Below are 27,536 nucleotides of genomic sequence, written 5' to 3'. Positions count from 1 at the left end.
CTTAGTCTGAATACCTTGAGAGATAAATTAGAAGGCATTATAGTAGCTCCCCTGAGTTAATTATTAAGGCTATGAAGTCAATTACTAAGGCACTGAAGGGAAATATGCATGAGATAGCTCTAGTGAGGGCAGAGGTTTGAGAGCTTTGACTAGTAAATAAGATATTAAGCCGGCGCCGGAGGGCAAAAAGGACCCAACTATAGAAAAGAGGGGTAATAATAATAGAGGAAGGAAGGCAAGTAGTTGATTAAATGGATGTTGATGCGTAGGTAGTGGCTGAATCGTTGAGGAGTGGTGGTTAAGGGAGGTCGGCGCGACTAGGTGTTCGGCATTGTGGTGTCTGCGGTAAGCCTAGCCATAATGCAAGGACCTATTAGGTAGTTATTAAGACGTCTAGGGAAGAGTATAGTAAGTAGTTTTAACTAATTAGATAATTTATGGTATTTTTATTATGATTTTTAATCTTTAGGATAAGGAAAAGTAGCTAACTTGCTTATATAGCTAACTTGCTTATTATGTATATTACTTTTAATTATTATTTTATTTAGTTTTTATTTACTTATTAATAATAGTGGAATTTTTATAGGTTTTAATTATATTCTTTCGCCGACGCTTAAATTTTCAATGAATTTAAGACGCCTTAACCCTCGCCCTATAAGCAACATTGATCTGCTTGAGCTTGGCACTATAATTCCCTGTTAGCTGCCCTCACGAACCAACCTCTTCCCTGGACAGATATCTTAGACGATATTCGTTGCTGAAAGCGGGGTCTCTCTCCCTTAATCAAACCCCGGCTGTCAACTCATCGTATGGGCGGCTCGGGTGTTAAATAAGCCACTTTGCCTCTTGTAGGGCCAACACAAAGTCACCACCTTCTCACTATCCCTCTTAATTCGCACTCACCGCACTCATACTATTATACCGAATCGTCATGGAAGACTTTGGCCCCGTTCCTGAATCTTTACTTGATTTCTCACCTCCTCCGAACACTCCTCCCCATTTTCTCATACGTCATGAAGGCCAGAGATGGGTGCGCAGGACGCTCAGGGATCTGAACCAGCGGTCGCGCTGGCACGACCGCCCGTTCACCTGGGGCTTCACCATCTTCCGCACCGTCTACACGCCCGAGTCAGATGAGACGTTTCCTAGAGCTGTCGAGGAACTCAACCAGCTCGCACGCCAGTACGTCTTCGATGACCTGCGAAGCCGCCGCGGGCCTGGCCAAGAGCCTTTTGATCCTCGCCCCAATGAGGAACTTGCCCGACGATACTACTGTGATATCATACAAGATGCCGCGTCGTTAGATGGAGCAAGCCCAGATGAAGTGGGTAGACGCTTTGATGCCTGGGTCGCTGAGCATCATATGCAGCCACCACAATCCGTCATAAAAATGGGGCGATATTGCGTCTGTCTCATGCTAGACCAGCAGGGCATCGACCACTTCCTTCAGGTAAACAGCGCCAAAAGGTCCTTTGACCGCGCCCAGTATGATCTTTATGTAAAGGTCGTAACTAAGTTCTCGCACGAGAATGAAGAAGGGGAAGAGAGGCTCTGGATGCGAATTGGTATTCGCGGGCAGTTGTGGTCATTTGCTTTGGATTGGCCCGATATGGATATTACTGAAATGGGAGAAGAGGGCGAGACGGATAGGATTCGGAACTGGTATGGCTGGCGTCGTTGAGTTTTGCCTGCCTAAGGGGACGGATTGTTGGGTATGGTAGCGAAGAGGGTAGTTTTTGGCACAATTGCTAATTAGAGAACGTTTGCCTTCTAATAGTATTAAACGCCGTCTTGAGTACATAGACAAACAAGGCATTTCAAACATGTCAATGATGGTTAAGATGGCCTTTATTGAGAAGCGTCATGACAATCACCAACGCAGTTTTCAATACAATGACAACGTACACCCCTCGTAAAACACCACCAAGGTGATCCTGCCATGTTCACAATTCCCAAGTACATACCCTATATATCTAATGTACCTCATTTAACCCAGTCATATGTCGGTCCTGTACAGTAGGCCCGCTCAACAACAAGCTTCGCACTGCACTCTAAAAACTCCTTGCCGAGAGACGGATTAGCCGCCAACAATAGAGAGATGTGTATGCCGGTGCTCATGCAGATGGAAGCATAGGTGTCGCCCTCCTCAGTCACGTGCCATCGTCCGCACTGCGCCGTGGTATCTGGGGCAGCCGTCGCGTTGTTTGGGGGATTTACTGGGAACGCAGTGTAATCGCTGCTAGGATGCGGAGTGACAGTGTCGTCGCCAGCTCCGAATTGAGGCATCTCTCCATCTTGAGGTTCTGCGCAGAGGATCCAGCCAAAGGAATTTCCCCCAGAGTTTAGGTTGCTGCATTCGCGGTTAATCCAGGGATTGAATCTCCGCAAGCTGCCGGGACTCAAGCCCTCGTTCTTCTCGATGGCGGTGCAGTTACTCTTTTGTGAGTACTTGACGAGTCTGGCGCATGCGAGGGGGAGACAGAGCTCAGTGCCAGCAGGAATACTGCCGCAATTATGGATGGCCAAGTTGAGGTTGTACAAGGCAGGAGAAAGGTTGTTTTTCAAGGCAACCTTGTCGCAGGTACTTTTGCCTTTACTAGTGCGGTAAAAATTATCGGATATACAAAACGTGGATGGTTCGTCTTCTGGGACGGGATCAAGCGAAGGTGGAATGTCTGTTGGCCCTTGTTTGACGCATGTCTTATACACGAGCTTCAAATCATCCTGGTACCATTCGTCGTAGGCCAAGTATAAACTGCTCTGCATCATGGCGAGTTTCTTGATGTAACACTCGGAGCACACTTCAGAACAAGGCATCTCGTCGATTCTATCCACCTCGGTGAACTTATCAATGATGTCTATATGCACGCGTTAGGAGATGCTTCAGAAGCAAGCTTGTCATCTTGTCACTTACCATTGCAGTACTCTCCCGTCTTGTTATCCTTGACGCATGTCTCATTCACTCTAGCCCACATGCGTCCTCCCCGTGCCGTGGGCAGCTGCCGAGAAATGTTGTACCCATGGCACCATGCCTCGACGCCGTTAAACCAATCTGCGAGACACTTGCCACAGGACTTACCGCAGATAGACTCAGTAAGAGCCTCATTGTCCGGTGAGCCTCTGTACGATGGCTCTTGAAACCTTGTGATATATTGATTGCAGATGATCTTAGAGCTTAACGCCTTCTTCCACGCGTCGGGCACGTCGACGTTTCGCAGTCTATCTCCAGTGTATAGCTAGAATCCTGGAACCAGACGAGGTCCAGAAACCTCACTGGCTCCCTCGAGCCAGGCCAGTATAGACGACAGGTAGCCATTGATATTATCCTTGGCAAGTGTCGCGTTACCGTTATATGGCGAAACCATCTCGAGAGTGCCCTTGGTGCAGAGGTTATAGATCCACAAGCCATCGCTCTGCTGAACCTCGACTACGCGATCTTAACAATTGCCCTTTTCGACACATTTTTGATCATAGTCGGAGAACCACGAGTAAAGCCCTGTACCCAGTACGTAGATAGCAGAAGAATCTATGATGCGTAGCGCCCAAGAGCTATAGCAACCCACGCGATCAGTCTCACAGTCTTGAAAAGAGGGGTCGTCGGGGAAGTAGCCAATGCGGAAAGGCGAAGGGGCTCTAGGTACAGGCTAATAGTAAGGTGACTCGGTCTGGATCATGCCCATGAGGATGTTCTTAGCTCCAGTAAGCTGGTATTGGTACAGGGTGCTATGCTCGGATGAAGTTACCCATAGTCAAGCTCGCTGGCTCTCGATTAAGATGCCTCTTGCTGCGTACACACGTATCTGGGTATGTTTTGGATCGTCAATGTTGTGGTCTGCGGCCCATGCCCAGACCTTCTCAAGGTAGGCCGTCGAGCCCGAGGTCAAGTGAAGAAGCATGGATGCCGCTTTGCATTTGGGGTCAATAGAACCGGTGCTCTTTGCACAATCTGGGGTCTACAAGTTAGATCCAGCGGCGCCTCCAACCCGGAAATGGGAATCTGCATCGTGACGATTAGTTATTGTTTGCTGGTTGCTTGATATCCTGGAAAAAACTCACCCCATATTCCCATAGATCCTTTGGTCGCTTCTTGGGCGTTCCACTGCACGAGAATGGCTCCTGCTGTTGGTCCAGAGACAGTAAAGAGCATGTCTTGGATCTCAATAATGCCTGGCGCGTCTCCTGGCCGTCCAACCTGCACGGCGATGTGCGGATTACGCTCATCCTCAAACCTGGACCCGGTGGCCATGATCTGCGACCATGCCTAACCAATAATTCTAGAGCCCATGGGAACACGTAGTGTGTCCTTGATGATGTACACGCCATAGGGGAAGTAGACAATAGAAAATGTGTTAGCAGCCCCATCTAGGATCGAGTTGAGAATAGCAGTGTCGTCAGTCTTTCCATCGCCCTTGGCCCCAAGAGCCTTGACGTTCATGACCTTGTTATTGGGGACGTTGTAATACTTGGGCCGCCTTCTGGTGAAGAGGTTTGGCCTCATCTTGTCGTATGCTGTGCCTAAGAGCTCCTCTGTTCGGTTCATGGCAGGAATTCTTTCACCGTTGACGAACTTGCTGATCCCTTTGGCATCGGTAATCTTGCTAAATCCCCAACTATCTAGGTGAACCTCGTCGCCTCCTCTAAAAAGTACGCGATTCTTGGCTGAATCTGAGATGGCAGTCTTAATATTGAAGAAGCCGACGTTTTGGACGAGAAGAGAGGTTGCATTCTCGGCATGCAACGAAGTAACGATACCGTTCTGAGTATTTGCAATAATAGAATCGGCGATGATAAGAGAGTCAACAATTTGCCCTTTGCTATTCGGGCCGCCAGAGCCTCCAGTCACGACCAGACCAGACTCGCAGCTCTCGATGATAAAGTCCTGCATAGTCTATGCCCGGTCCCAGTGAGCCTGCACTGCGGTCTTGCAGTTGACAAAGACGAGATGGCTGGTGTTGAACTACTAGTTGCCAAAATAGGCTCCAAAGTTACCTCCCACAAAGGTGAGGTCGGCGAGGAACCCGCCTGAGCCGTTTTCCATGTATATTCCTTGCTGGGTATTGCTTGGGATGTCCGAGTTGTACTGCATGTAGAACTCAATGTTTTCGAGAGATGACGCCTATGCAACTTGCCAGTGGATGCTACAGAGGTAAGCCCCCGGGTCGGTTAAGCGGATATCTATCTTGAAGTTCTTGATACTCCGTAGGAAGTTGGCTGTGTTGAGATACCTGTGTTAGTTAGTTTTGTGTTCACTTGTACCAGAGTAATGTCAGGGGCACTTACTAACCCACGTCGTCTGCAACGTGCTTATTAGAAGTAAAGACGCCGAGTCCCACAAAGCTAGAGGCCGCCAGGATTGTTGGAACATTAATAGGCTGCATGCCATCAGTATTAGCTACTCATACCATTTCAGACTGGAGGAAGTCTTACATCACCAAGGAACTGCGTGTTATAGTACTAGATGATAGAGCTGCTGACGAGATACATGCCGGGAGGAAAGTAGACGACGGCTAGAGTGGTTATGCTCGAGTGACAAGTTTCGCCGCAACGCATCCCATCCGCGATTGCCTTATTGATAGCTGCTGGATCATCTGTCTTGCCGTCTCCCTTGACACCAAAGTCTTTGAAGTTTCGCCAGACCTTATAGTCGGGGGTTGCATAGGGGCTCTTGCCCGGGTGCTTCTGGTCGTCGATGATCCAGTATCCAGAAGCACGCTTCTCCTTGGGGCTATCGGCAAACTTGGACAGTAGTCCCTCTGGAGTCTTTCGGGGTTTGGGAGTATCCGTGTCAGCAGAGCCTTCCTCAGAATGCTTTTTGCGAGCGGCCTCGGCAGCTTAGCTATGGTTGCCTTTGGGTTCCTGGGGAGTGGACTCAGCGAGGACACGAGCCGCATGAGAGAGCTCGGTGGGGATGCGATACCCTAATGAAGAGTTATCATCGTCCCCAGCAGTATTGCGTCGAGAAAGGGAAGCAGGCTCTGACTTGTACCGAAGCAGGGCCGCCGGTTGTTCTGCCGTTACTTCCTTGAACTCGTGCTTGTTAAAGGCTAGATAGTTGATTCTGTCCTTGTTGACAACTGCAAGAGCCTTAAGAGTCTGATGAACCGTAGATTTGGCATCTTGAACTATCTCTGGGGCACTGCTACTGTGTGGACTATCGGCATTGCTAGAAGACGTCGCTGCAGCTAAGCCAAGAAGCGCAAGGAGAATCACGACGAGCCCCAATCTTGGGGGCAGCGCCATCGGACAGAGCATTTTGAAAACATAGATCTATCGAGAAAGTTAAGGTGAGAATTCCAAATAGTAAACGGTGAGTTAACATCCGAGATAGAGCCTTGAAGCACTGATGACTTGACTTGATAGTTGACAACAAGGGGCCCTGGCGAGGAGCGGAGACTTCGAAACACCATCACGTCAGGCCCACTATATTAATCTGAGACACTAGAGCTCGCCTCACTTTGATATACCAAAATGAGTCTAATTCATTCAAAACACTTAGACAGGGACGCAGGGGTATATATTTCGGAGGGATGCGGGCCGTGGGAATCTCCTGCGTGGGGCCATCTCAGGTCATATAGGGCGTGCTGGGATTCGGACCAGGAATCCCGGCTCTTAGTTACAACGATCGGACTGCGAGCCAAAAGGTTTTAATTTATGCCCTGCAAAAATTATGGCAGATGATGTCGACAAATTTTATTTTTTGCAAATACGAGGCTTATTGGTTCCAGCACCGAAGCTTGTTGGTTCCAACAGCAGTGTTGGTAGTTGTCCATGACATGTTGAAACGGTCCTCTGCAATCAATGGAAAAGGGATTAAAGACATGAGTGGTTACTCCTGAGCACGGAAGTATGAGAGTGATTGGAAGGAGCCGGAAATTGTCGACAGACAGGCCATTAGCAATCACTCTCTGACGTTGCCAAGACTGTTGGTCGATCAAGCAATGTTGGCTATGCGAGTCCATCTCTGGAAGCACGGCAGTTATTTTCGAAAGGCAACTGTATATCTATCTACCTTATTAGATCAGTCTCGAGATTCTATTGCCTACCAAACCCGTTTTCTTTCCGTGTCACCTTCAAAGGGCATCTTCACAATGGAGATGTTGTCACGCCTCAGCGTGAGGAACTTGTCGGTCTTTGTTTTATTTTTCCTTTCCTTGACTTTTCATCCCGCCTACGCAGAGGATACTCCAGGGTGTAGCAAAACCAAGCCTTGCGAGAATGGCTATTGCAGCAAGTACGGCTACTGTGGTTATAGCAAAGACTGCAAGTTTACCTCTACCCCTCAAATGAACGAGTACTAACGTAAATACCAAGTCTGTGAAAAAGAAGTCTGTGTCAACAACTGCGACTCAAAGTCTGAATGCGATCCTGGCGGCTTCGGAAAGGAGTTTTTCCAAAGGTCCAAGTGCCCCTTGAACGTGTGCTGCTCCAAGGATGGCTGGTGTGGCTTCACAGATGAGTATTGCGGCAAAAACAAGGTTAAGGCTCCCAGCTGTGACTCGTCCCAAAAGATCCAGAGGGTTGTTAGATACTATGAAGGCTGGGCTCCCAGATGGTCCTGCCACGCCTTCAAGCCAGAGCAGATCCCAAGTGGTGTCTACACTCACATCAACTTTGCCTTTGCCACCATCGACCCGTTGACCTTTTTAGTCCGACCTACATCGTCTGGAGATATGGCGTACTATAAGCGTCTCACCGCGTTGAAGGAACTGGATCCTGATCTCAAGGTCCTCATTGCTATTGGCGGATGGACCTTTAACGACCCTGGTCCAACCGCGACTACCTTTTCCGATATTTCAAGATCAGAGAAGAATCAACAGATGTTTATCAAGTCACTGATTAGTTTCATGACTGTCTATGGCTTTGGTGGCGTCGACCTCGACTAGGAATACCCCGTCACCAATGAGCGCAGCGGGCGCAAGGAGGATTACGCCAACTTTCCCAAGTTCATTGCCAATCTCAAAAAGGCTCTCAAGTCGAGCGGCCATGATGAGCTCTCTTTGACTCTGCCGGCGTCATACTGTAAGTTATACGGTATGTTCTTTCTGTGACTCTTCACTTACTATTTGGCTAGGGTATTTGCAATACTTTGACATTGTCAGGCTGGAGCCTCATGTCGACTTTTTCAACATGTAAGTTATGATGCGTATCAGCCCGCTGTCCATTAGTAGGATTGCTAACATAATCTGTAGGATGACCTATGACCTCCATGGAACCTGGGACAAGCCTATCAAGTCGATTGGGTCATATCTCAACGCCCACACCAACCTCACCGAGATTGAGGATACAATGACCCTTCTCCGGCGCAACAAGATGGATCCTGAAAAGATCGTTCTGGGCACAGGTTTCTACGGCCGGGCCTTTACGGCCTCCAGTCGGGATTGCCTTAAGCCTGGATGCCGCTACGAGTCTGGAGCACCGAGGCAAAAGTGCAGCAACGAAGTCAGCGTCATGATGAACTCTGAGATTATGGACGTCATCAAGAGGACAAACGCCAAACCCCAGCTCAAAAAGAAGGCTGCCGTCAAGACTCTCGTGTTTGACGATGACAATTGGGTTGCCTATAATGACGAGGAAACTCTCAAGATAAAGGTCGACTTTGCCAAGAAGCAGTGTCTAAGCGGCGTTATGGTCTAGGCTATATCTCAAGATGATGAAGACGGCACTGTTTCAAGGGCCATTAGCAAGGCAGCCGGTCGCAAGTTTTCTGAGTCTAGTATAGGAGGTCCTCAGCCGGTCACAGATAATGGTTTGGACGAGAAGAAGACCAAGCATGTCCAATGCAAATGGACCAACTGTGGACAGTGTAAGTATTGAACTCGATATGCTCATTCAACTACTGACCATTCCTAGTGTGCCCATCCGGTTGGATCCGCATGTTGCGCAAGGACGACAAAGCCCGCGAGAACGAGTACATGGTGGATGAAACCGGTTGCTTCGAGGGTGTTCATCAACTATGCTGCCCCCCAGAGGGAGACACCCCAACATGTGGCTAGTACACGCATCACAATGGCAAGTGTAAGCAGCAGTGCCCCGAGGACACATTTGAGATTGGATCTCTCAGCAAGCACTATCGCAGCAACTACCAGTCTGCGTGCTATTCGACTGGCAGTAGCAACACTAAGCTCTATGACCAGTGCTTCTGGACTGAAGGTCCTAAATGCGACAAGTTTGCCTATGCTCCCGACTTGGAAAAAGTGGCTTCATCTGCCACAGGTAGTGGAGGTGCTACTTGCGATGCTCATAACTGGGGCCCCGAGACACCGGATACCTTGCAGGAACGCAAGTACTGCTGCGAGAAAAAAGACGGGAATCAACGTTGGGGAGACTACAAGTGGTACGACAACGTCGGCCCTGGTGCTCCTGAAGACTATGACAGCTTCTGCCGTAGCGGCTGCCCCAACGATAGGGTCAGAGTGGCCATAGACACCTTCTAGAACACTGAAAAGGGCGGAGGTGCTGGCTGCCTCGGAGGGGCAAAGTCCAAGTGCTACCTCCCCAAGTCAACAACAATCACCAAACGCAAGTCTCCGCATGATTTTACTTTGAGGGATGCGCTGGCAGCATTTATCCAGCGTCCCATATGTGAGATTGACAAAGAAATTGGTGGTATTGGCTTGGGCGATGGCTAGTCGAAACGGTCTCTTGACTTTCAGGAAATGTCTGTGGGAAGATCTCACAATGTTCACCAACATGGCCATGGTAACCTCTTTAGACGCCAAAGCCCTCATCACGACCATTCCCACTCGGCAGCACTCCAGGAGAGCAATTGTCGTCACGGCCTTATGGATGATCCACGGACGCCACCATTGAAACAGCAGCTACAACCCATGGCGATGCGAAGACCCTACCAGCGAAAGAATAAGGCCTCTTTTTCATGAAATGTATAGAGAGGGGGTGGCGAGTTTGACGGGCATCAAGAACAAAGGTAGATTGCCCAGGTCTTGTTTTGTTGCAATCCCGCCTGCAATATCCTAGATGGCTAACTTGTCGTTTGAAGCACTCAAAGAAGCTATTCACGCCACGATTAGGCATCCGTATGCCGAACAAAACAGCCAAAAGGAGGCGAGGGTTTCCACGGCGCAAGCATTAGACATGCTCATTGGCAAATCAGAGCAACCCAGTAAGAAGGCAAGAGATTCGGGACACTGGCTATATATTGTAGATTTTCGTTCATCTTGAGATTGCACTAATTACAGGATCACCCAGTAGTTCCTTTAGCCATACTGTCACTGTCATTGGCTGATTCTCTTGCTCAACATTCCTCTAAGAGTAGGCCACTCAGAGAAACCTGAAGATCGCTTCCTTGCCCACAAGAAACACCAACGAATGCGTATTTCAGCCCATTGTCGACAGGATTAGGTCATGGTGCTATTACAGACACACCAGGGTGGAAGAGGTCGTTGCTGGATGAACACCGCAGGTATCATTGCCTGATGAGGTCGAGATCTAGCCTGGATGCGCACCAAACGCGACTTGGGAAGTGCGGTCAGAGTTACAGGAAGTCTAAAGATACTCCTCAGGAAGTATTAACGAAGCACCTATGGCCCGGAGAAGAAGAGCGATGGCCCAAATATGTGCTGGGAAGAACATCAAATAGAGCCTTTTGGGTTTTCAGATCGAGGCTCACGAAATTGCACGACGGTGGAAAAAAAGAAAGAATGAAAGACTCTTGAGGTTAGGTTGATGGTGGTTATCACTAAGTGGGTCGCTTGTTACAGCGGAAAAGATACAAGCCTAAGATTCATATGGACTTGATATAAAGAACAGTTCGTGAAGTCAAAGACACGGTGAGATAGGGTTGTAGAGCAATACGATAGTTGTGTATTCAGGAATCAACCGGCTTTGAAAACCAAGTGATTGAACGCAGCGCTGGTGCTATCTGTAATGGAAAAGAAGCATAGGAAGATATGGAGGAGGGGAATATGTTGACTGATATGTTGATGTCTGCAAAGTGTTAGTTGTCATTGTTAAAAGTATGAAGTTGGGAGGATCATGTTTGAAAAGCCATAAATGAATGGCCAAGTTGCATCGCAAGCATGAGGGAGGAGAAGATTAGGAGTTGAATGAGAGTCGAACTCAATAAACTCGAGCCAAATATTTTTATGCCCCCCAAACGAGACAAGGCTTCTAATAACTTGTTGAGAGTTCATTCGGCATTGGGTTTTGATGCCGTCATGTATTAATAACTGTGTCTGTTGCTATTGTGGCTGATGGCTTCTTGTCATCATTGCGGATAGTAATAATAATTGTTAGTTCATTTGAAGTCGCGCCTTATAGGAAAAGCCACGTCCTTTGTGTATTATTTTGCGTTGCAGACCTTCTGAGCCAGCTTCGTAGTCTAGGTACACTCCTTCAAGACCAATATTATGGCATGCCGACCTGAACGATGATGCTTCTCGATTGGGTTTTCATGCCGGCTGCGCTAAGAACTGTGTGCTTTGGTATGTGATCGATGGATTCTTTTCAAAGCATCACCAAGTCCACCTTGTCAACATGTATGACCATGCCTTGAGAACTCTGTTCAGTATTATCGAGTATCAGTCAGGTTCAGAATCCCTCAGTTGCGAGAGCCAGTCATCTGCCCAAAGAAGATGCTTGATGGCATTCCTCTCACCATTTTATCTCCAAACATATGAATGTATCATCTTTGCTCTCTTTTATCACAAACTTTATTTGACATTAACATACAAAGCCGGGAGCCGACTTCGTAGCACATCGACGATATAAGAGTTTTCTGAGGCCATGTCCCCACCGTTGAGGGGGCTGAGGCCGAATTCACGTTTCACGCTCACCTACCATGCCCCCTGGGCTCCTTGAGACTTATTTATTCTCGAGCCAGACAGCGTGGGGGAGAAGTCAAGGATCATGTTCCTTGATAACGTTCAGGCCGGTTGGTATCAAGTTTGATGGGTTCGATGATGAGAGAACTCATCACCACTTAAGCCCGATTGCTGTAGATCTATAGGTCTTTTTTTGTCTCACACAGCCCAATAACATTGCCTTTGTATGGAGTTTTCATTGGCTGCCTAACTTGTTCTGTAAATGACGCGAGCTTACTTTGCAGTCATCACTTCACGAGCGGATATCGAGCCGTGACTGGGCCTTCGTTGATGGGTAACTCTCCACAAAAACGTTTTCGCCAACCATAACCATGCGTGAAGAGGCGACATCAATCTACTTTCTGAGAATCCCCTATCATAAAGAGCACAAGGATCAGAATAAATTTCAAGTAGCTCCATCTCAGACAAGTTTTTCAAGTCAACAGTCCATCGTGATCATCTTCAACCCAGTCCTCAAGACGGAGAGGGCGTTGTCGCCGCGCAGGCTCAGCACCGATTAACTGGAACGAACACCTAGACGCGTGCAACTGTGAGTCTTCTGGGCCAACACCGTAGTGGGTGCGGCACAACACGTGGTAGACAGGGTGAAGAGGAAGGAGTCCCTCAAAGTTGATGGAAGAGGTGATGGTCACCTGAGGGTATGTACAGGTATTTCCTTGACTCGAAGGGTTATGATAAGGAAACCGCGAGCAATGAGAGAACCAATTCCAGGCCAACCACTGACACGTCTTGTTCAATAATTGTTGGCTTGAATGACATTCGGCGGAACGTAGGCATTTGAAATCCCCAACCCCGCTGTATAATACACCACGTGCAGTCTGACGGGGTATCTTTGTATCCTACAGAGGCACCTTAGTTATAAGGGCGGATATGCGCTCTCCATCGCTCCCAGTCCCTTGTCCGTCTACGTATTAGAGCTGAAACAACGCCATCAACTCGAGAATAGCTAGCATACTTGCTATCTTCCAAGCTTAAGAATCCCACCGGGTCACACAAAAGACAAAAGAGGGGGAGTTATTTAAACAGGAGGAGTTGTATACATGTCGATGTGTGTTATGTTCAAGCCGTAGTGGTATTAGTAAGGGACCATGGGACTACTTGGACATTGGTAGTGTGGGCTCGGCCATGGAGTGAGGCGGAGACAAGAGCCAACATCTGGGAGGATTGTCGCCACGGTCAAGCAGCAACTCAATACAATTACACAGACAAAGAAGCAAATGGAGCGATCATGCCAACTTGAGGGGGCACTGAATTATAACACCAGCGTGGACAACAAGGTCCAATAAAGGCAACACTCTTGCCAGACTCGCTCAACAACGCCCCGAATCCTCCGTACATTTTGCAAATCTCGCTAGATTCATCACCTTGCTTCCACCCGATGGCACGGCCCCTCGGCCACCCACTCCTTCGGCCGTGAGCCCCGTCATGCACGTATCGTATCGACGCAGCAAATTGGTGGCCAGTGGGTCTCCATACCCCTGAGACTTCATTTCCGTGCCCTTGATTCGCCATCGCGTAGCAAGGACCCTGACTGGCACCTTGCCGTGCGGGAGTGGCTGTGCTCTGGCTGCCTTAGCTAACCAAGGAGCCAACCAATTATTGCAAGGGCGTAGAACCCCGCTGACTCGGAACAATTTGCTGCGTCGAGACCGTGTCCGTTCGCTTGCCTGGGACACAACAATTTATGAGTCTTAAGCACGTTGATGGTTACACGAAAGAAAGATTTTCACCCGAGGTCTTTGGTCTCGCTCCTCTCTCCCATTCTTTCACTCCCTGCGCACGCCCACAACGTCACACGTGATCACACACCATAAGGGGTTTTGCCACACATCCGGGTACCTACCAGCCCTACGGATATGACGGCCCCGCCCATCCGGAGGCGCGTGACAGCCAAGTCCAAGGTCATTGGAGACCAGTGGCTCTCCTGGTCGAGGCCCCCCTTGCGCAGATCAACTCAGACCTGGAGGTAGCCATGAAAGAACCTCATGCATTGTCATTAACAGCATACTTGGCCCCCGAGCTGATTGTACCGTGCATTGTTCATGTGCTTAACCGAGGCAGCTGGGCAGCTGTTGATTTGATCAAGAACGATGGGAAGAGGCAACAGGACACGTGGCGTGCGTGCCGAATCAGAGCTGCCTGAAATTGGAACGTCTTTGCTAATTTGCCCGTCTAACAACTCGTCTAGACGTAAAAAATACCAGGGGCCTCCTGGACTCAGCCTCACACGCAGCCAATCATAACAATGTCCCCTTTTAGCACGCATCGAAAATCAGCAGACCGTGCCGAGGTCCGAAAATACGAGATTGCGCGCTAAGAAGGGCCCAGCGAGTGGTGCAATAGGAAACAGCGCACGCGATCCTTTGCGAGTCGAGACTCTTCAGCCTAAAACGTCTCATCTCAGAGTGTGGCAGAGGCCAGGTCTTTTTGACCGTTGCTCATCCTACTCACGGCATCTCGGATGATCGCGTGCTCCCGGATCTCGTATACTTAGGGGGGAAAAAAAGAGAGGGAAAAAAAAAAAAACGATTAATTACAGCCAGGGGCCCAGCGTCTCTCCACATCCCTTCTCCGCGTTTTTTTTTTTCTACGAAAGAGATCATGTTACATCAATCTTAGACCCTGAACTGAATCTTTCGAAAATTGTTTGTTTCACTCAGTGCAACGACGTCCGCTCTCTTTCATCTTTGTTCGCCTGGCCTTGACGGCCTCTTTTTCTTTTTTTTTTTCCTACCACCACCATGATCCAAACACCGGCATGGTTTTTGAGGCTTGGCTCTCGTCTCGCCAATCGCCAAGTTGTCTTTACCTTTGCTGCTTTGGCCATCCTTGAAGCAAAACTCGCACACATCCACAGCCATCGGTTTGCTGTCGCACCAAATCGATTACTATCTTATCTCGGCTCATTCTTTCTGCAAGACATACTTCTCCTAATTCTCATCAGACTCCTCCTTGATCATTGGGTACCGAGGGCCTCGCTACCATACTTCCTCAGCACTGCTGCGACTGGCGTGTTGATATTTTACAATGTCGCTCTTGCTACCGCATCCGTCTCCTTCTATCTAGTCTCTGGATCAGAAATCCATTGGCGAAATATCAACCTTGTTTCCGACCCCACATCCAGGGCCATCGTGCTCTCAGGCTTCGTCACCTTTACCCTCGTCGTGTCCGCCTCACTCTTCCTTAGCTGGCTGCTCCAGAACATTTGCTACAAAGTGTTTGGATGGGGTGCTGACATCTGCAACTTCCCCTTTGCTTTGGCGGGAAAGAGTTTGAGCCGCTTTTTGAGGAACAGAATTAGCTACGGCCGGATCCCCGAGCCCGATGCCGTTGATAGCTCGGATAACCGATACTCTGACGGAGACGACGATTCGAGTCACGACTCTTTCTTCGACCTTGAGAAGCCTCAGACGGCATATTCGCGACTCTCAGCAAGGATACACAATGCGTCCGGTATTTCTCTACCCCCATCCACCGTCAAGCGCATCGTACACAGCATACCATATGTCGCCTGGTCTCTATTTCTCCTTGCTTTGGCTGTCTTATCGCTTCAGAGACCAAGCGATCGATCCCTTGTCTTCCTCTCGTGGACAGCCGGACTCTTGCCGTTCATCGATTTTTCTTCCACCTCGCCACTCCTGGATCAACTGCCTTCTCATTACGGAGTGGGCATCCAACGTCAATGGGATGGACGATCGGCCCTCGGAGAACCGCCGATGCTCAGCTGGCTACCCAAGGGCGAACCCCTGGTTGGATTTGAGGATTGGTACACACCCCAAGAGATGCACTACAACTCAGCCGCGGACCCCTTGAAGATCTCCAACCTCGACCAACCCTTGCTAGAGTCTCTGCGCGACAAGTTACAAGATGTCCCGGTCCGTCATGTGGTTTTATTTCTACTCGAAAGTACCAGAAACGACGTGTTCCCCATCAAGAAACATGGGCCCATCTGGAACCGATTCCAGGACTCTTACCCCGATCATAAGATCCCTCAGGAATCCATGGAGAGGCTATCGACATTGATGCCTACCGCAAATTACATCACTGGCGACTATGATGATGGTTTCGAACACGACGAGAAGCCTAAGCGTGGCGGTCCCCGGTTTACGAATGCTCACACAACTGGTACCTATACACTTAAGAGCTTGGTCGGTACGATTTGCGGGTTAAATCCCCTCATTGCCGACTTCAATCTTGACTACAAGCGTCACATTTACCAGCCCTGTCTGCCACATATCTTCGAAGCTATGAACAAAGTCACGGACACAACCGAGTCGGGTTCTAAGTGGAAGTCCTACTTCTACCAAGCGGCGACCATTCATTACGACAATCACGATAAGCTCATGGCTGCCATTGGCTTTCCTGAGCAAAACACTATTGATCGGGATTGGCTCCGGAGCGAGAATGCTTCACACGGTGCTGTCAACCTCGAAGACATCAACTACTTCGCCTTTCAAGAGGATCCTCTTGAGGATTATATCCGTGACATCTTTGTCAATGCTGAGGAGACAAACGATCGGGTGTTTCTCACACATATCACAAGTACAAGTCATCATGGCTATGGTCTGCCTGTCAATGAAACATCTACTCCATTCGGCAAAAATGAGGCAGAGACACTATCTGATTATGTCAACGCTGAGGGGTATGATGATAGATGGATCCGCAAAGTTCTGGATCTACTGGATGAACGAGGGATCGCTAATGAGACGCTCGTAGTCTTCCTTGGAGATCATGGCGTCTCATTAGTCGAGAACGATAAAGCATCCCCTTATTATAACCCCAGCATAGGCGCCGATCATGTTCCCCTGGTACTTTCACATCCTCGACTTCCAGCATTCGATGTTCACGATGCTGTTTCGTCCATCCAGGTGCTACCTACAATTCTTGATCTTCTTCTCGAGACCGGGTCGCTCGACAACAGCAGCCGGCAAGTTGCAGAGGATATTGTTCAGAATTATGAAGGACAATCCCTCCTGCGACCGCAACAGCTGAGCGATCAAGGACTGTGGCAGTTTACTGTTGTCAATCCCGGGCGAGCTATGCTTGGCGTGCGTGACGCCCGACATCCCGAGCGCCACCTTGTTGTCCCTCTTATCGACAATGTAGAGTGGCGGTTGAGTAATATCACAGCCGATCCCTTGGAAAAGGATGGTGTACAAGCCTTTGACTTCATCTCATTTTTGCAAAGCGTGGAGGCGAAATTTGGCCCTGAGTGGGCTCAGTGGGCAGAAGAGGGTGCCTTCACTACCCGTTGGCACGTTCAGGATAATAGTAAGCGTTGGCGTTATGAGCGCAATCCGAAAGTTCAGGAGAAAAAGGATCAATGAAGAGCTTTTTGTTTTCGATATCATGTACAATACGGACTCTGAAGGTTGCATTCAATGGCGTTATACAGTTGTACGGCATGGTTTACTTGCTTTCATTTGGAACATGACTTAGCAATGCATTTGTTCATGATCAAGTATGACTTGCTGCCCAGCTCTCTTGAGTCTGTATGAAATGTTTTGTAGGCTCTAGTATCAATGGCGTATGCTCTGCTACCGCCGGATGCTGAATTACCATGAGATGCTGATTAAAAGAATGCCTGCGCAATTATGGGAGCATAGGTTGAAATGTGAAAATGTGAAAAACCCGTGATCCTTGAGAATGTGGAAGTACTCTACTCTTGTTATGTATCCTTGTTACAGGAATCTCAATGGAACTGGTCATGATCTCAAACTATATTGCGCAATTTGATCTTTCACCTGAAGGCCACAGGCAGTCATGGCTTTTTTTTATGATCTGCAATGACAAGTCAGTGAGAGACCGTCAGCCAGAACTGCAAAAGAACATAAACACTTAATACACGACGGTATTAAATCCCAAAACCGTACATGGCTTGCCAGGAAAGAAGCTTGAGGGCCCGTCGGCCCATGTCTATCAAAACCTTGTTATGATGACCGTGAGTTAATTACCTCGGATGCCTATGAAAGATGTTCAACTAATAATGTCTCGCCTTCTCAAAGGACTATAGGGTGAATTCCAGCCAAGAGCAGCTTTGTCTGATCGATGTATGGCTATGAATTTGTCAACAAAGACAACATACAGAGCCTATTTGCGTGGTCGAAGCAAGTTGCAGGTTTAAGTCATTGAAGAAAATTCTAACAACACAATACCTCAACATGATGCCTGCTACTTGCCGCTCTCGCTATCCTCTTGGAGGAGGGCGCGAAACTTGGCGCGGTCCCAGCCCCGCCCCTCACCGTCACCAGACCATCCGGCCTGCCCCATAAGAGCCACCAGCTCCGCGTGCTCGTCCTCTTCGGGGAGGTTGTCCCACTCGGAATTCATCCTCAGCGCTGAGACATTCCACTGGTCAATCCCGATCCACCTCAGCTCTCGAAACCTCTATTTACAGAGGGCGAAGAAGTCAGCAGGCTGGTACATGTTAACGCCAGAAAAGCTGTCCCACCACTTATTAGCCAGATCGTAGTTGAGCCAGCCCAGCGTGGCGTTGAGCTCCGGTTCGGGCTCGTCATGCTCCCTGTTCGGGTCGCCCCAGTAAACGTAGCCGTCTTCATTGTCAACAACGACGAAGTATCCGTTCCGGCCGGCGCTAGTGGCGATGAAGGCGCACGAGGGTGTCGAAGGGGGATCTCTGTTAGTGAACGGCTCAGGCTTCGTCTCGAGCCGGTCATTGCGGATCAAGGCGTGGATGTATTCGCTGCGCCAGTCGACAACACGGGTTTGGTCCATGATGAGCGGCGTGAAGGCAACCTGCAATGCGTCAAAGTCTGGGTATGGAAGTTGACAGAGCAGTTCCACAGCCTGGTCATTCTTCTGAAGACGGGTCAAGGTGCCGTGGTTGATGGACGGCCAGCCCCCTGCAAGTGCACGTTGCACGGTGACATCCCAGAACGTGCGAGAGCGGAACTCGTAGTAGTCAGTCAGTAGGCGAACGAATGAATCCTAATCAAACACCATGGCGACATGAAATGGGTCAAGACGTTGAGGTGGCAGGATGGGAGTGCAGCTCGAGAAGGAGGAAATGGTGCCTTTCAGGGGGCAATGGCAGTTGACCCAGTCCGGCCAATGCACAGGTGGTCCACTGCCACCATTTTGCAATCCCACGCTTTGCTCCAGGGGCTTTCAGGCCCTGTACCCTCAGGTCAAGGGTAACCAACGCTGAACACCTTGCGGTAGCGACTCCAGGGTGTTGGCAAGTAGGACATGATATCATGAGATGTCATTGCAGTTTATGCAGAGGCCAAATATATAGGTCGTACTGTAGGGGTTAGAATTACTATCAAGTTCTTCAACGGGAAGAAAGTTACCTACCTAATCAGGAGTATATCGCCATAAACCGTCAATTATTTCTCATTATCACTGATGTCGGCGTATTAATACCACTTTCTAACAGTTCCAATCCCCAAATCCCACGTGCAACTCCTTCGCCCCTTAGCATCGTACGACTCTCAAGGCCCTGCAACACATGCGTGTGTCTCAGACCAGAGATTGCTGCAATCCTACCCACCGGCAGGATTCCACTCCAATAGCTGTGCAAGAGTGATCTTATTGTAGTTCGAGATGCCCTGGCAGATCGTTGTGGTTCGAACCTCGTGGAACTTGGCGCACCCGTTGACCATTTCGACCTGGGTGGGTGTGGACGTGATAATACCCCCGACGGGTTTAGTTATGGTAGGAGTTAATGACGTTCCCCCAGTGACTCCAACACAAGCGTTGCTTCCTTCCTAGGCAAAGATTGGAGCAGGCTGAGTTGATGCCCGAATTCCATTTTTCTACGTTGGCCATTGTGATTCTGTTGTAATCTACGATGCCCTAGCACATAATGGTGCTCTTGATGATATGGAACTTGTCAAAGTTGGACGCTATGCCGGGCTCAATGGGTGTGGGTATTGAAATTCCGTTGTCAGGCTTGCTCGTCGTTGGCTGGACTGTGGCGGTCGGCTTAGGAGTCGATCCGATCTCGACAGCACAAGCATAAGCACCCAGACATAGGTTGATGGAGGCCTTGTCGACGTCAGGATTCTGTTTGAAGAAATCGACTAGCGCGAACTCGTTGTAACCGGAAACCCTAGCAGGTCGTCTTCTCCCCAATAATGTGTAACTTGTTGCAGTTACTGATTATGCCTGACTGCGTGTTCTGGGGCGTCTGGAATCCGTTTCCTGCCATTGTCGTTGTCGCTGTCCTGGCTGTGGTTGGTAGCTTGAAGTCAATTACCCTGATATATCCCTCGGCGGTATGGAAATTGGCGCAGTTATTGAAGATGCCGCGGTGGACCGGCTTAGGGGTCTTGATGCCGTTGCCAGCATCTGTAGTGGTTGACGGGGGAGCAGTGGTGGTGACCATGCTAGTGGTGAGATTACTGGTCGCAACCAAAGCGGTGCTTTCTTACATATAGCAGTCTCCTCGGCTGGGAGAATAAAACAAATTGCTACGGCAGCGGCCAGAGTTAGTCATCTCAGCATGAGGAGCACCATGACAGCAGCTCAAAGGCTCAAACGAAGAGGATAGGAGGGATGGAAATCAGGGGAGGGGATGCCGTGGGAGAGCTACGGTGGGTGATCTGCGCTATCATCCAAGCGCTAACTGGCTGGCTTATCCATCCCGGCCCTGGCAAGACTTGAAAACTTTTTAACTCGCAGTGGCGTTGATGCCTCGTGCTCAGACAAAATGTACCAAAGCTCAATCATGCGACAGCCATGGCGCACCAACGTGGAGAGTTTCCTCGTTTTATTATTGTCTAGACTACAATGATGGGCCAAAAAGAAACCATCAATCAAAATAGCAAAAGACATGACTATCAATACATGACGGCATCAAAAGCCAATACCATAAAACACCGCAACCTAGGAGTTCCTTCCTCTTCACTAATACAAAGACCTAATCTCCGAACATGCACAGCCAACTCATTTATCACCTTGCGGACCGTCACATTCTGTCCCTTGTCGTTGAAGATCACTATGGCAGCCTCTTTGGCGGGAACAAGACTATGACCGGTGGGTACCTTTTGCCTTTCAGCGTATGTTAATGGGGTTTGGGTGGCAGGCCAGTCATGGCAAACGTGTGACAAAAGAAATGGTTTACAGAGCTAGACTCGCATGGATATCCTCAAAACACCTCTTTGACTTTCATATGCCATCTATCTTCTCTTGCACTTCAGAGTATTGCTGCAACTGTCGAAATATCTCGGAGCCCGGAGATTCCAGGCATGTTCTCAGCGTAACATTATCAATATTGTGAAGCAAGGAACCCCGACAAAAAGGCGGCCAAATGTCATGCCACCCGTTGACGATACGATCTAGAGGGTGGAACAGTCTCCTGAAGTAGGTCACATCGTCTAGCACCAACAGGCAAATGAGCTCATCAATCGATTCAAACTCCTCAGCGAGCTGCATCTTCTGGCCGTCACCCCTGATCTTAGCGACCGTTGAGCGACCTGTTTGCGGAACTCTAAGAGGAGACCCATAATAAGCCATACTATTAAGATTGAGTTGAGTGGGAAACCTCCCGGACCATATCAGAGAAAGAGAGAGGGAGAAAGTAAGGTACGATGTAATACATCACACTGCGCTTTGCTGTTCCATGCATCAGACCTAGAGTGGCTGAATGCTCGTATGAGTCACTACCAAGATACGCCTTTCTCCATCACTTTGAAGCCCACCCAACATGTATCGATAGACCCTCCTCACACAAACACAGCCTGCAGACCCGTAACCCTGCTCTAGCACTTGGGCCTGGCCAGTATTCTTAGCGTGCCCAGGACCCTCTGTGCCCATAACCCTCTATAGCGACATAACAGCTATCCCTCCTCCAAAGGCTCACCTTCCTTGCGCAGCTCGGGCATACACGGTCCACGAGGCGCTCAATGACGATGGGATGACCGGGCCTCGACTCGATGTCCTCGTCGCGCCAGAGGCCGCCGAGGAGCTTTTTGGCGCTTTGCATTATTATTATATGCGATAATGACAAGAAGCCATCAGCCACAAGAGTAGATGACTTCTTGTCATTCTTGTAGATGATAATAATAATCGGTCAAAGACGCGACTGTTGCGACGACTCCACATTTTAGGAGGCAGAATTAAGGCGCCAGTTGAGTATCCTTGAAAATGTAGTATCGGCGAAATTTGTATGTACGTTTGTGGTAATGGCTATTTAAAGATGTAGAGAGGAGCGAGGAAACGACTGTACAACGTACTCAAGCAATGCAAAACGATGGGATATGGCATCGTTCAAGCTGGAACGGCCCTCTATGCTACGGTCGTAGTTGCACGGTTGCTTATAATAAAAGGACTTACTGATTTCATATGGTATTGCTGTGTTTTTGTATGTTCTGGCAAGGTCAATGTGCTGGCTGGCCCTAAAGGCTCCCACTGCCGACCATCTCTCTTCCCATGAGGCATTGTTTGGCGGATGGTCTGCCAGCAACTGTTACCTTCACGTTTTGTCCTTGCAACCTTTCGTCCCAATTTCTTTGAACAACGCTGGAATTTTAACAGAGGAGTCTTGGCGAAATCATGTTCTTATACCATGCTAGTCGTGTTGGTAGCTCGACGTGTTTATCAACCAAGTGTTTATGCTGGTAGATACTGGTGGACTATAGCCTCAATGATTCCAATGGTTCCGTATACCCTGTTTTACCGAAATGTATGAATAGATAGCAAGGCCCCGGAAAGACAATCGTCATTATCACCAGCAAGAGTGAGTAAGGCCGCCACCATGACGAGCTGGAAGGGAAGCTTTCCTAAGGCTAACCCCCTGACAACAACAACACTGACGATGACGGCCGTGAAAAAACCATCCCCGGAGAATTTGAAACTCTGACCGCGAGTTCGGGTTCGGATATTGTGGAATTGGTCATGCCTGCAAAAGTAGCCATCATCTGCCTTAACACAACAAAAGAAAAGCAGAAGAAAGAAATACGGGGGCTTGCATACGGGACCTGATTGAAAGGTGGTGGTGGCTATAAAGATGGACATTTTATAGCTGCTCTCGAAGATCATATCTGGCTCTCAGCAGTTCTTCCTAGCGTGTGAGGTCATAGCCAGATTCGATTTGGCTACCAACGTTTCGTGCACACCATCTTTGGGATACTCGAAGCATTTGCTACTTTCTATAAACCTCACTATCTTAAATTCATGCTAACTTGCGACCTAGCTTGGCAGCTGCATTGTGCACACTAGTATCCGTGATGATTTCGAACAATCATCTCCCGTCACCATCCTGGGATAACCCGTCGGCGCCATCTATCACTGTTAGGTCCACTGTTTCTGCCCAAGTCTTTAGTCAGGATCCCCCTTCAGAGCTCAAAGACGCAGATAAATATGCGTCGGTATGTCTTAGAAATCTAGTCTGTGGAAATTTAACCCAGATGGGAAACTGCACTTCATCAGAGCTAAAACACCCCATATACACCTTCCCACCTTTTCGTCAGTAATGAAAAGCCTCAGATGAACATACCAAAAAGGGAAAACCCCACGTTCACTCATAAAGCCCCTCTTCCCTCCAGCGACCAAAAGCCCCATCCCCAGTAATAGAATGCCCCATATCTGGCAACACTTGACTCTCCCCCTTAACCCCAGACACACTATTAATAAAATAATACGAAAGATTGGAGAAGCTGCTATAAATGTAATCACCTCGTACTCGGCCAGCCATTGTGCCTTCAACCGCCTTTGATGTGTTTTTCATCGAAAACCAATCATCTTGACGAGCTCCCCTCAACTCACTTCATCGTCTCTTGACGGCTTATTACAGAAGCACCATTATGATATCAAAAGGATTGCAGAATCAACCAAACGAGGAAAACCGCAATTGGCTCGTAACCCTTTTTACCACACTGTATTTGCCTTTCGTCGTGATTTCTAACAGAACGATCCAGCTTGGTCTCTGAAATCATCTCGAGGGTTGGATTATGGAACTGTCTGCCGCCGTATACTATAAGGGGGTCTTCCGCGGCCCAAAAATTTGTTATTTTCCCTTTTCGAACCCTGCCAGCGAGCCGGGAGAGAAACCACCAAGCCAAGATCTGTCCTCGTAGCGCCAATTCACGAGAAGCCAGAAGTCACAAAATCACCCCCCAGCATTTGGGAGCGTTTTGTCATCTTCTTATAGAAACATCCAGTGCTAGTGGAGGTATTACCAAACACTCATCCCTGGCTTTCTCCCTTGCATTGCATTTGCGCATTTTCAGGTGCCTTGGAGCGCATAAGCACGACTTACATCATGATTCACCCCCTCAGTGGCAGCCGGAGAGTTGCACGTTACTTGATGATATTGTCGTCTTGATACATTCCTTCACTCCATTTTTTTACAACCCATAGCAGTTGACGAGCAGGAGACACCTCTTGCAGCACATGTTGTCTGAACATACAACAAGTCTCTTGCAGAATCATGAGGAGGATTTATACCAGAATCCGCTCTTGTCCGCGTTGTTCGACTTGAAGATTTCGCGTTTGTTAAGATAGTCGAGGGACGCAAACAACCTGCAGCTAGGTACGACCATGTTTGTGATATTAATCATCATGCCTGTCCTTTTCTTGCGGCTCTTTATTGCATCCAGAATTCTTCAGTCTGTAATCCCTATGGGTATGATGTTCCGGGGCTATAACCAGGGTGATTCGTTAACCGCCATGAAATGAAGATCCGATCCGCGGTTGAGACAGCGCAAGCGATTGAGATCTGACCAGGTCATTGATTCAACCAGGCACGCCGCAGATCGAATCAACGAAGTCATGAGTTTCGGCATCAGCTCCATCATCCAGTTCACTTCTTGTTGGCGTTCCTTGTCTAAATCCAGTTGCTCACCATAGGTCGTGGACACTCAATGGAAGTAAGGGGGCTCCTACGAGTTATCATCACGTGTACTCGAAATACCTGGGTGAGAAATGCGACTCTTTATGCCGGATGGATTGCTGTTGATAGTCTTCAACGCCAAGCCGAAAATGATCCCATTATGAATGGATGAAAATCTCATTTGTGCTTGTTGCAAATAAACTCATCATTGTCATAGTTGAAGATATTGGAGACCGGTTGTGGTGCATGACGGAGTGATGGGTCATGTGGAAAGCTGTTACCCTAGGCAAAGCTGAAATTCGTACTAAAATGAACAAGGCAAGTAGAGCGCTACTAAGAATGTGAATAAGAATCTAAATCTAGATCCGGATCAGTTTCTTCCTGTTGCTTTGTAGGAAGGTGGATTGGCATCCAATATTAGGCATGAGGCATTCGATTCTGGAATCCTGATCGGCCCAGTATTATTGGGCAGCCCAGCTTTAATATTCTTGCCTAACCATATCTGACAGATTATTGATGGAATAAAATAACAAACAGTGCTCACCAAATCACTATTATTATCCTTTCCAATACGAGGCATCATAGGTCGGTGGAGGCCCGATTGTGGAAAGAAATGGTTCTCGTACGGATTGTCGGAGCAGTTAAATACCTTCTGAGAGGTGAATAACCTTTCGTAATGCAGCAAAGTGTGAGTCTTCTCCTGCGGGCAGCAGAAAGACTAAAAAAGGGCCACTTTTTTAGCATTGGGCTATAATTTTATGGTGTAATGACATTGTGTTTTTTCGAGATAGTTGAAGCTCGGTCCTTGACGGGATAACTCAGCCAGAAGACCTTTCGTTGATAGCCTGATACTTTTTAGTGGCTTATTCCCCCAGTTCGACTCTAATACCCTCCTTGATGAAATAGAGCTCAAATTGTACGTTAATATATCTCAGGTATGCAAGACGACTTGAGTTACCTATTCAATCTGTCCGGAGGTGAATCTTCGTGGACGATGAAGCTCTGTGGATGGTGAAGTCGTTGGCAGAGTGAATCCCTCGGTCCTTGCCTACCATCCCTAGCTATCGATAGCGAGACTTTGCCCGCTGTGCTAATTGCCTAAGAGCTGGGAGTGAGAGCCTCGGCTTTCTGGAAAAAGCGATAACACGCGGTGGGCCTGGCTGTTTCTAATCCTCTTCCATCTCCATTTCTGGGCATGCTAAATTTGTTTTACTTTCTCCCTTTTACTCATACCTAGTCGGAAGGTTGAAATGGTTTTTGGATGCCATCATAGGTTGCGGCAAGTTATCACGAAGCTCACATGTAGACACAGAATGAAATTCATTTGGTGGTATGCATACTTTTCAATTATTACATGGAAATGGAATGGCGTATCAACTATTGAGGGCTCCCTCACATGCGACGGGCCTCCTGGTGCCATAGACAACCGCTTCCCCATCAGCCAGTTTCACACTTAAATCACTTTTCTCCCGACCCCACACGATAAATGGGGGTTTTCGGGAGCATGCTTGAAAATCTCTGCCCTGGATGATACGAACTATGGCGGATTCCACTTGTGAGATCCTCTATTGATGTTTTTGAGGAGTGGACGGATTTCGAGTTCATCTTTTGGCTGTGCACGGGATCCCGGCGGCATCTGGCCAACGAAACCAGGCCGCGGAAGCATTTGCGGCCGCGTTAAAACCTCTTGAAGTCCCCAAAGATATACAGAAAATAGTGAGGTGGCAATTCAAGCCTGGATATGCGCAAGAACTACAAGTCTTCAAATCGAACGGCATGAAAAAACTTGAATGGCCTGAAATCCATACAACACAGGCCGTAGTGCAATGCTATTTCCTTTTTGTTCTATGGTGGATCTAAACTCAGCCCAATAAACGCCAGGCTGGGGATTGGCTCATGGGTGAGTATCACCACAATTCGCGTATGCCTCGCTACCATAAATGTATTGTGAATCCTTGACTACAATAGTATGGATCGACTTACGTCCTTTCTTCCCGAACCTTCAGCCAAACTCGTGTCCTCCACAAAGGGGGAGACAAGCCTTCATTTAGCGGGAGGCATGGTCTCCAAGCTAAGCCTGTCGCCCAAGTCTGGGCATTACATGTCTACATCAATCAGCTGCGGGATTCTTTTCCCCGCCCAAGTCCCCCCAATTTAACATCTGCTGTCGTTCGACCATTGGTGGTTCTCCCACAGAGCACTTGGTCCCAAACGTTTTGTCCGGCGTACATAGCGTTGGCCAATTAAGAAAGACTTAAACATCTCATTTTTGCCTCAGTCTCATTTCGTTCAGGATGATACCCGAACTCTGAACCTTCTTACCCATTTTTTCAGCGACACCGTGATTCTCTAACAATAGAGACAGTCTAGGAGCCCTCCCTTATCACATCTCAGGATGCTAAGGACAGAGGGTGAGCAGATAAAAATCATTATCAATTTAATCAATAACGGTGCCGCTAAGATAGACTGGTTGGCTTGGAACAGCGGACATAGTTCATACACTCTCGATATACTTTGAGCCCCCTGAATGTGAGGATACCTGCTGTTTGCTCTCCTAGCTAGAAACAGGCCAGAGGTCTGTAACACAGAATATTGATTTCTACTGATAATATTTGATCTGATATCATTAGACTTGCTCTTTTAGCAATGGAGCCATCCTTTGCCATTGTCGTTGGACGTCGATGCAGTTGATGCAGAAGGAAGTCACGTGCTATCGTGCCTTAGTCATCCCACCATGGTCATCAAACCATGGTCCATGGCTGTGGCGCAGTGCCAGGCTTCACGTGATGAGCCGGCCTTTGATTGGTGGCAAAACGCTGTCATCAACACGGCTCTGTGATTGGACAGAGCTAATTGCCAGAAGTCACTTTTTCTCGGTCGCCGAAACATCCCCTGAAGAG

General features: G+C 48.5%; 6 protein-coding genes across 6 annotated transcripts; 3 read left to right on the top strand and 3 right to left on the bottom strand.

Moving 5' to 3' along the window:
* Positions 1-931: 931 nt before the first annotated feature.
* On the top strand, positions 932-1,681 carry LRP88_02233 (uncharacterized protein; the record flags this gene model as incomplete). The annotated part of the gene is made up of 1 exon (XM_083238901.1): positions 932-1,681. The coding sequence occupies one exon, from the start codon at positions 932-934 to the stop codon at positions 1,679-1,681; it is 750 nt and encodes a 249-aa protein (XP_083105496.1).
* A 302-nt stretch (positions 1,682-1,983) lies between these two features.
* On the bottom strand, positions 1,984-6,252 carry LRP88_02232 (uncharacterized protein; the record flags this gene model as incomplete). The annotated part of the gene is made up of 10 exons (XM_083238900.1): positions 1,984-2,858; positions 2,915-3,223; positions 3,275-3,427; positions 3,797-3,946; positions 4,057-4,249; positions 4,319-4,888; positions 5,197-5,225; positions 5,285-5,372; positions 5,476-5,831; positions 5,883-6,252. The coding sequence occupies 10 exons, from the start codon at positions 6,250-6,252 to the stop codon at positions 1,984-1,986; spliced, it is 3,093 nt and encodes a 1,030-aa protein (XP_083105495.1).
* A 963-nt stretch (positions 6,253-7,215) lies between these two features.
* On the top strand, positions 7,216-9,434 carry LRP88_02231 (uncharacterized protein; the record flags this gene model as incomplete). The annotated part of the gene is made up of 8 exons (XM_083238899.1): positions 7,216-7,264; positions 7,312-7,828; positions 7,910-8,019; positions 8,072-8,129; positions 8,190-8,628; positions 8,686-8,803; positions 8,851-8,915; positions 8,994-9,434. The coding sequence occupies 8 exons, from the start codon at positions 7,216-7,218 to the stop codon at positions 9,432-9,434; spliced, it is 1,797 nt and encodes a 598-aa protein (XP_083105494.1).
* A 5,147-nt stretch (positions 9,435-14,581) lies between these two features.
* LRP88_02230 (alkaline-phosphatase-like protein) lies at positions 14,582-17,167 on the top strand (the record flags this gene model as incomplete). The annotated part of the gene is made up of 1 exon (XM_083238898.1): positions 14,582-17,167. One exon carries the CDS (start codon positions 14,582-14,584, stop codon positions 17,165-17,167), a length of 2,586 nt encoding a protein of 861 aa, XP_083105493.1.
* An 844-nt stretch (positions 17,168-18,011) lies between these two features.
* LRP88_02229 (uncharacterized protein) lies at positions 18,012-19,465 on the bottom strand (the record flags this gene model as incomplete). The annotated part of the gene is made up of 3 exons (XM_083238897.1): positions 18,012-18,178; positions 18,236-18,788; positions 19,436-19,465. 3 exons carry the CDS (start codon positions 19,463-19,465, stop codon positions 18,012-18,014), a joined length of 750 nt encoding a protein of 249 aa, XP_083105492.1.
* A 193-nt stretch (positions 19,466-19,658) lies between these two features.
* Positions 19,659-20,190, bottom strand: LRP88_02228 (uncharacterized protein; the record flags this gene model as incomplete). The annotated part of the gene is made up of 2 exons (XM_083238896.1): positions 19,659-19,868; positions 20,062-20,190. 2 exons carry the CDS (start codon positions 20,188-20,190, stop codon positions 19,659-19,661), a joined length of 339 nt encoding a protein of 112 aa, XP_083105491.1.
* Between the last annotated feature and the right edge of the window lie 7,346 nt (positions 20,191-27,536).

Source organism: Fusarium phalaenopsidis (assembly GCF_050370095.1).
Source record: "Fusarium phalaenopsidis strain FUZ10S chromosome Unknown contig_32284, whole genome shotgun sequence".
Classification (NCBI taxonomy): domain Eukaryota; kingdom Fungi; phylum Ascomycota; class Sordariomycetes; order Hypocreales; family Nectriaceae; genus Fusarium; species Fusarium phalaenopsidis.
The sequence above is the reverse complement of the archived record's forward strand: the minus strand, read 5'-3'. Positions and strand labels throughout refer to the sequence as shown.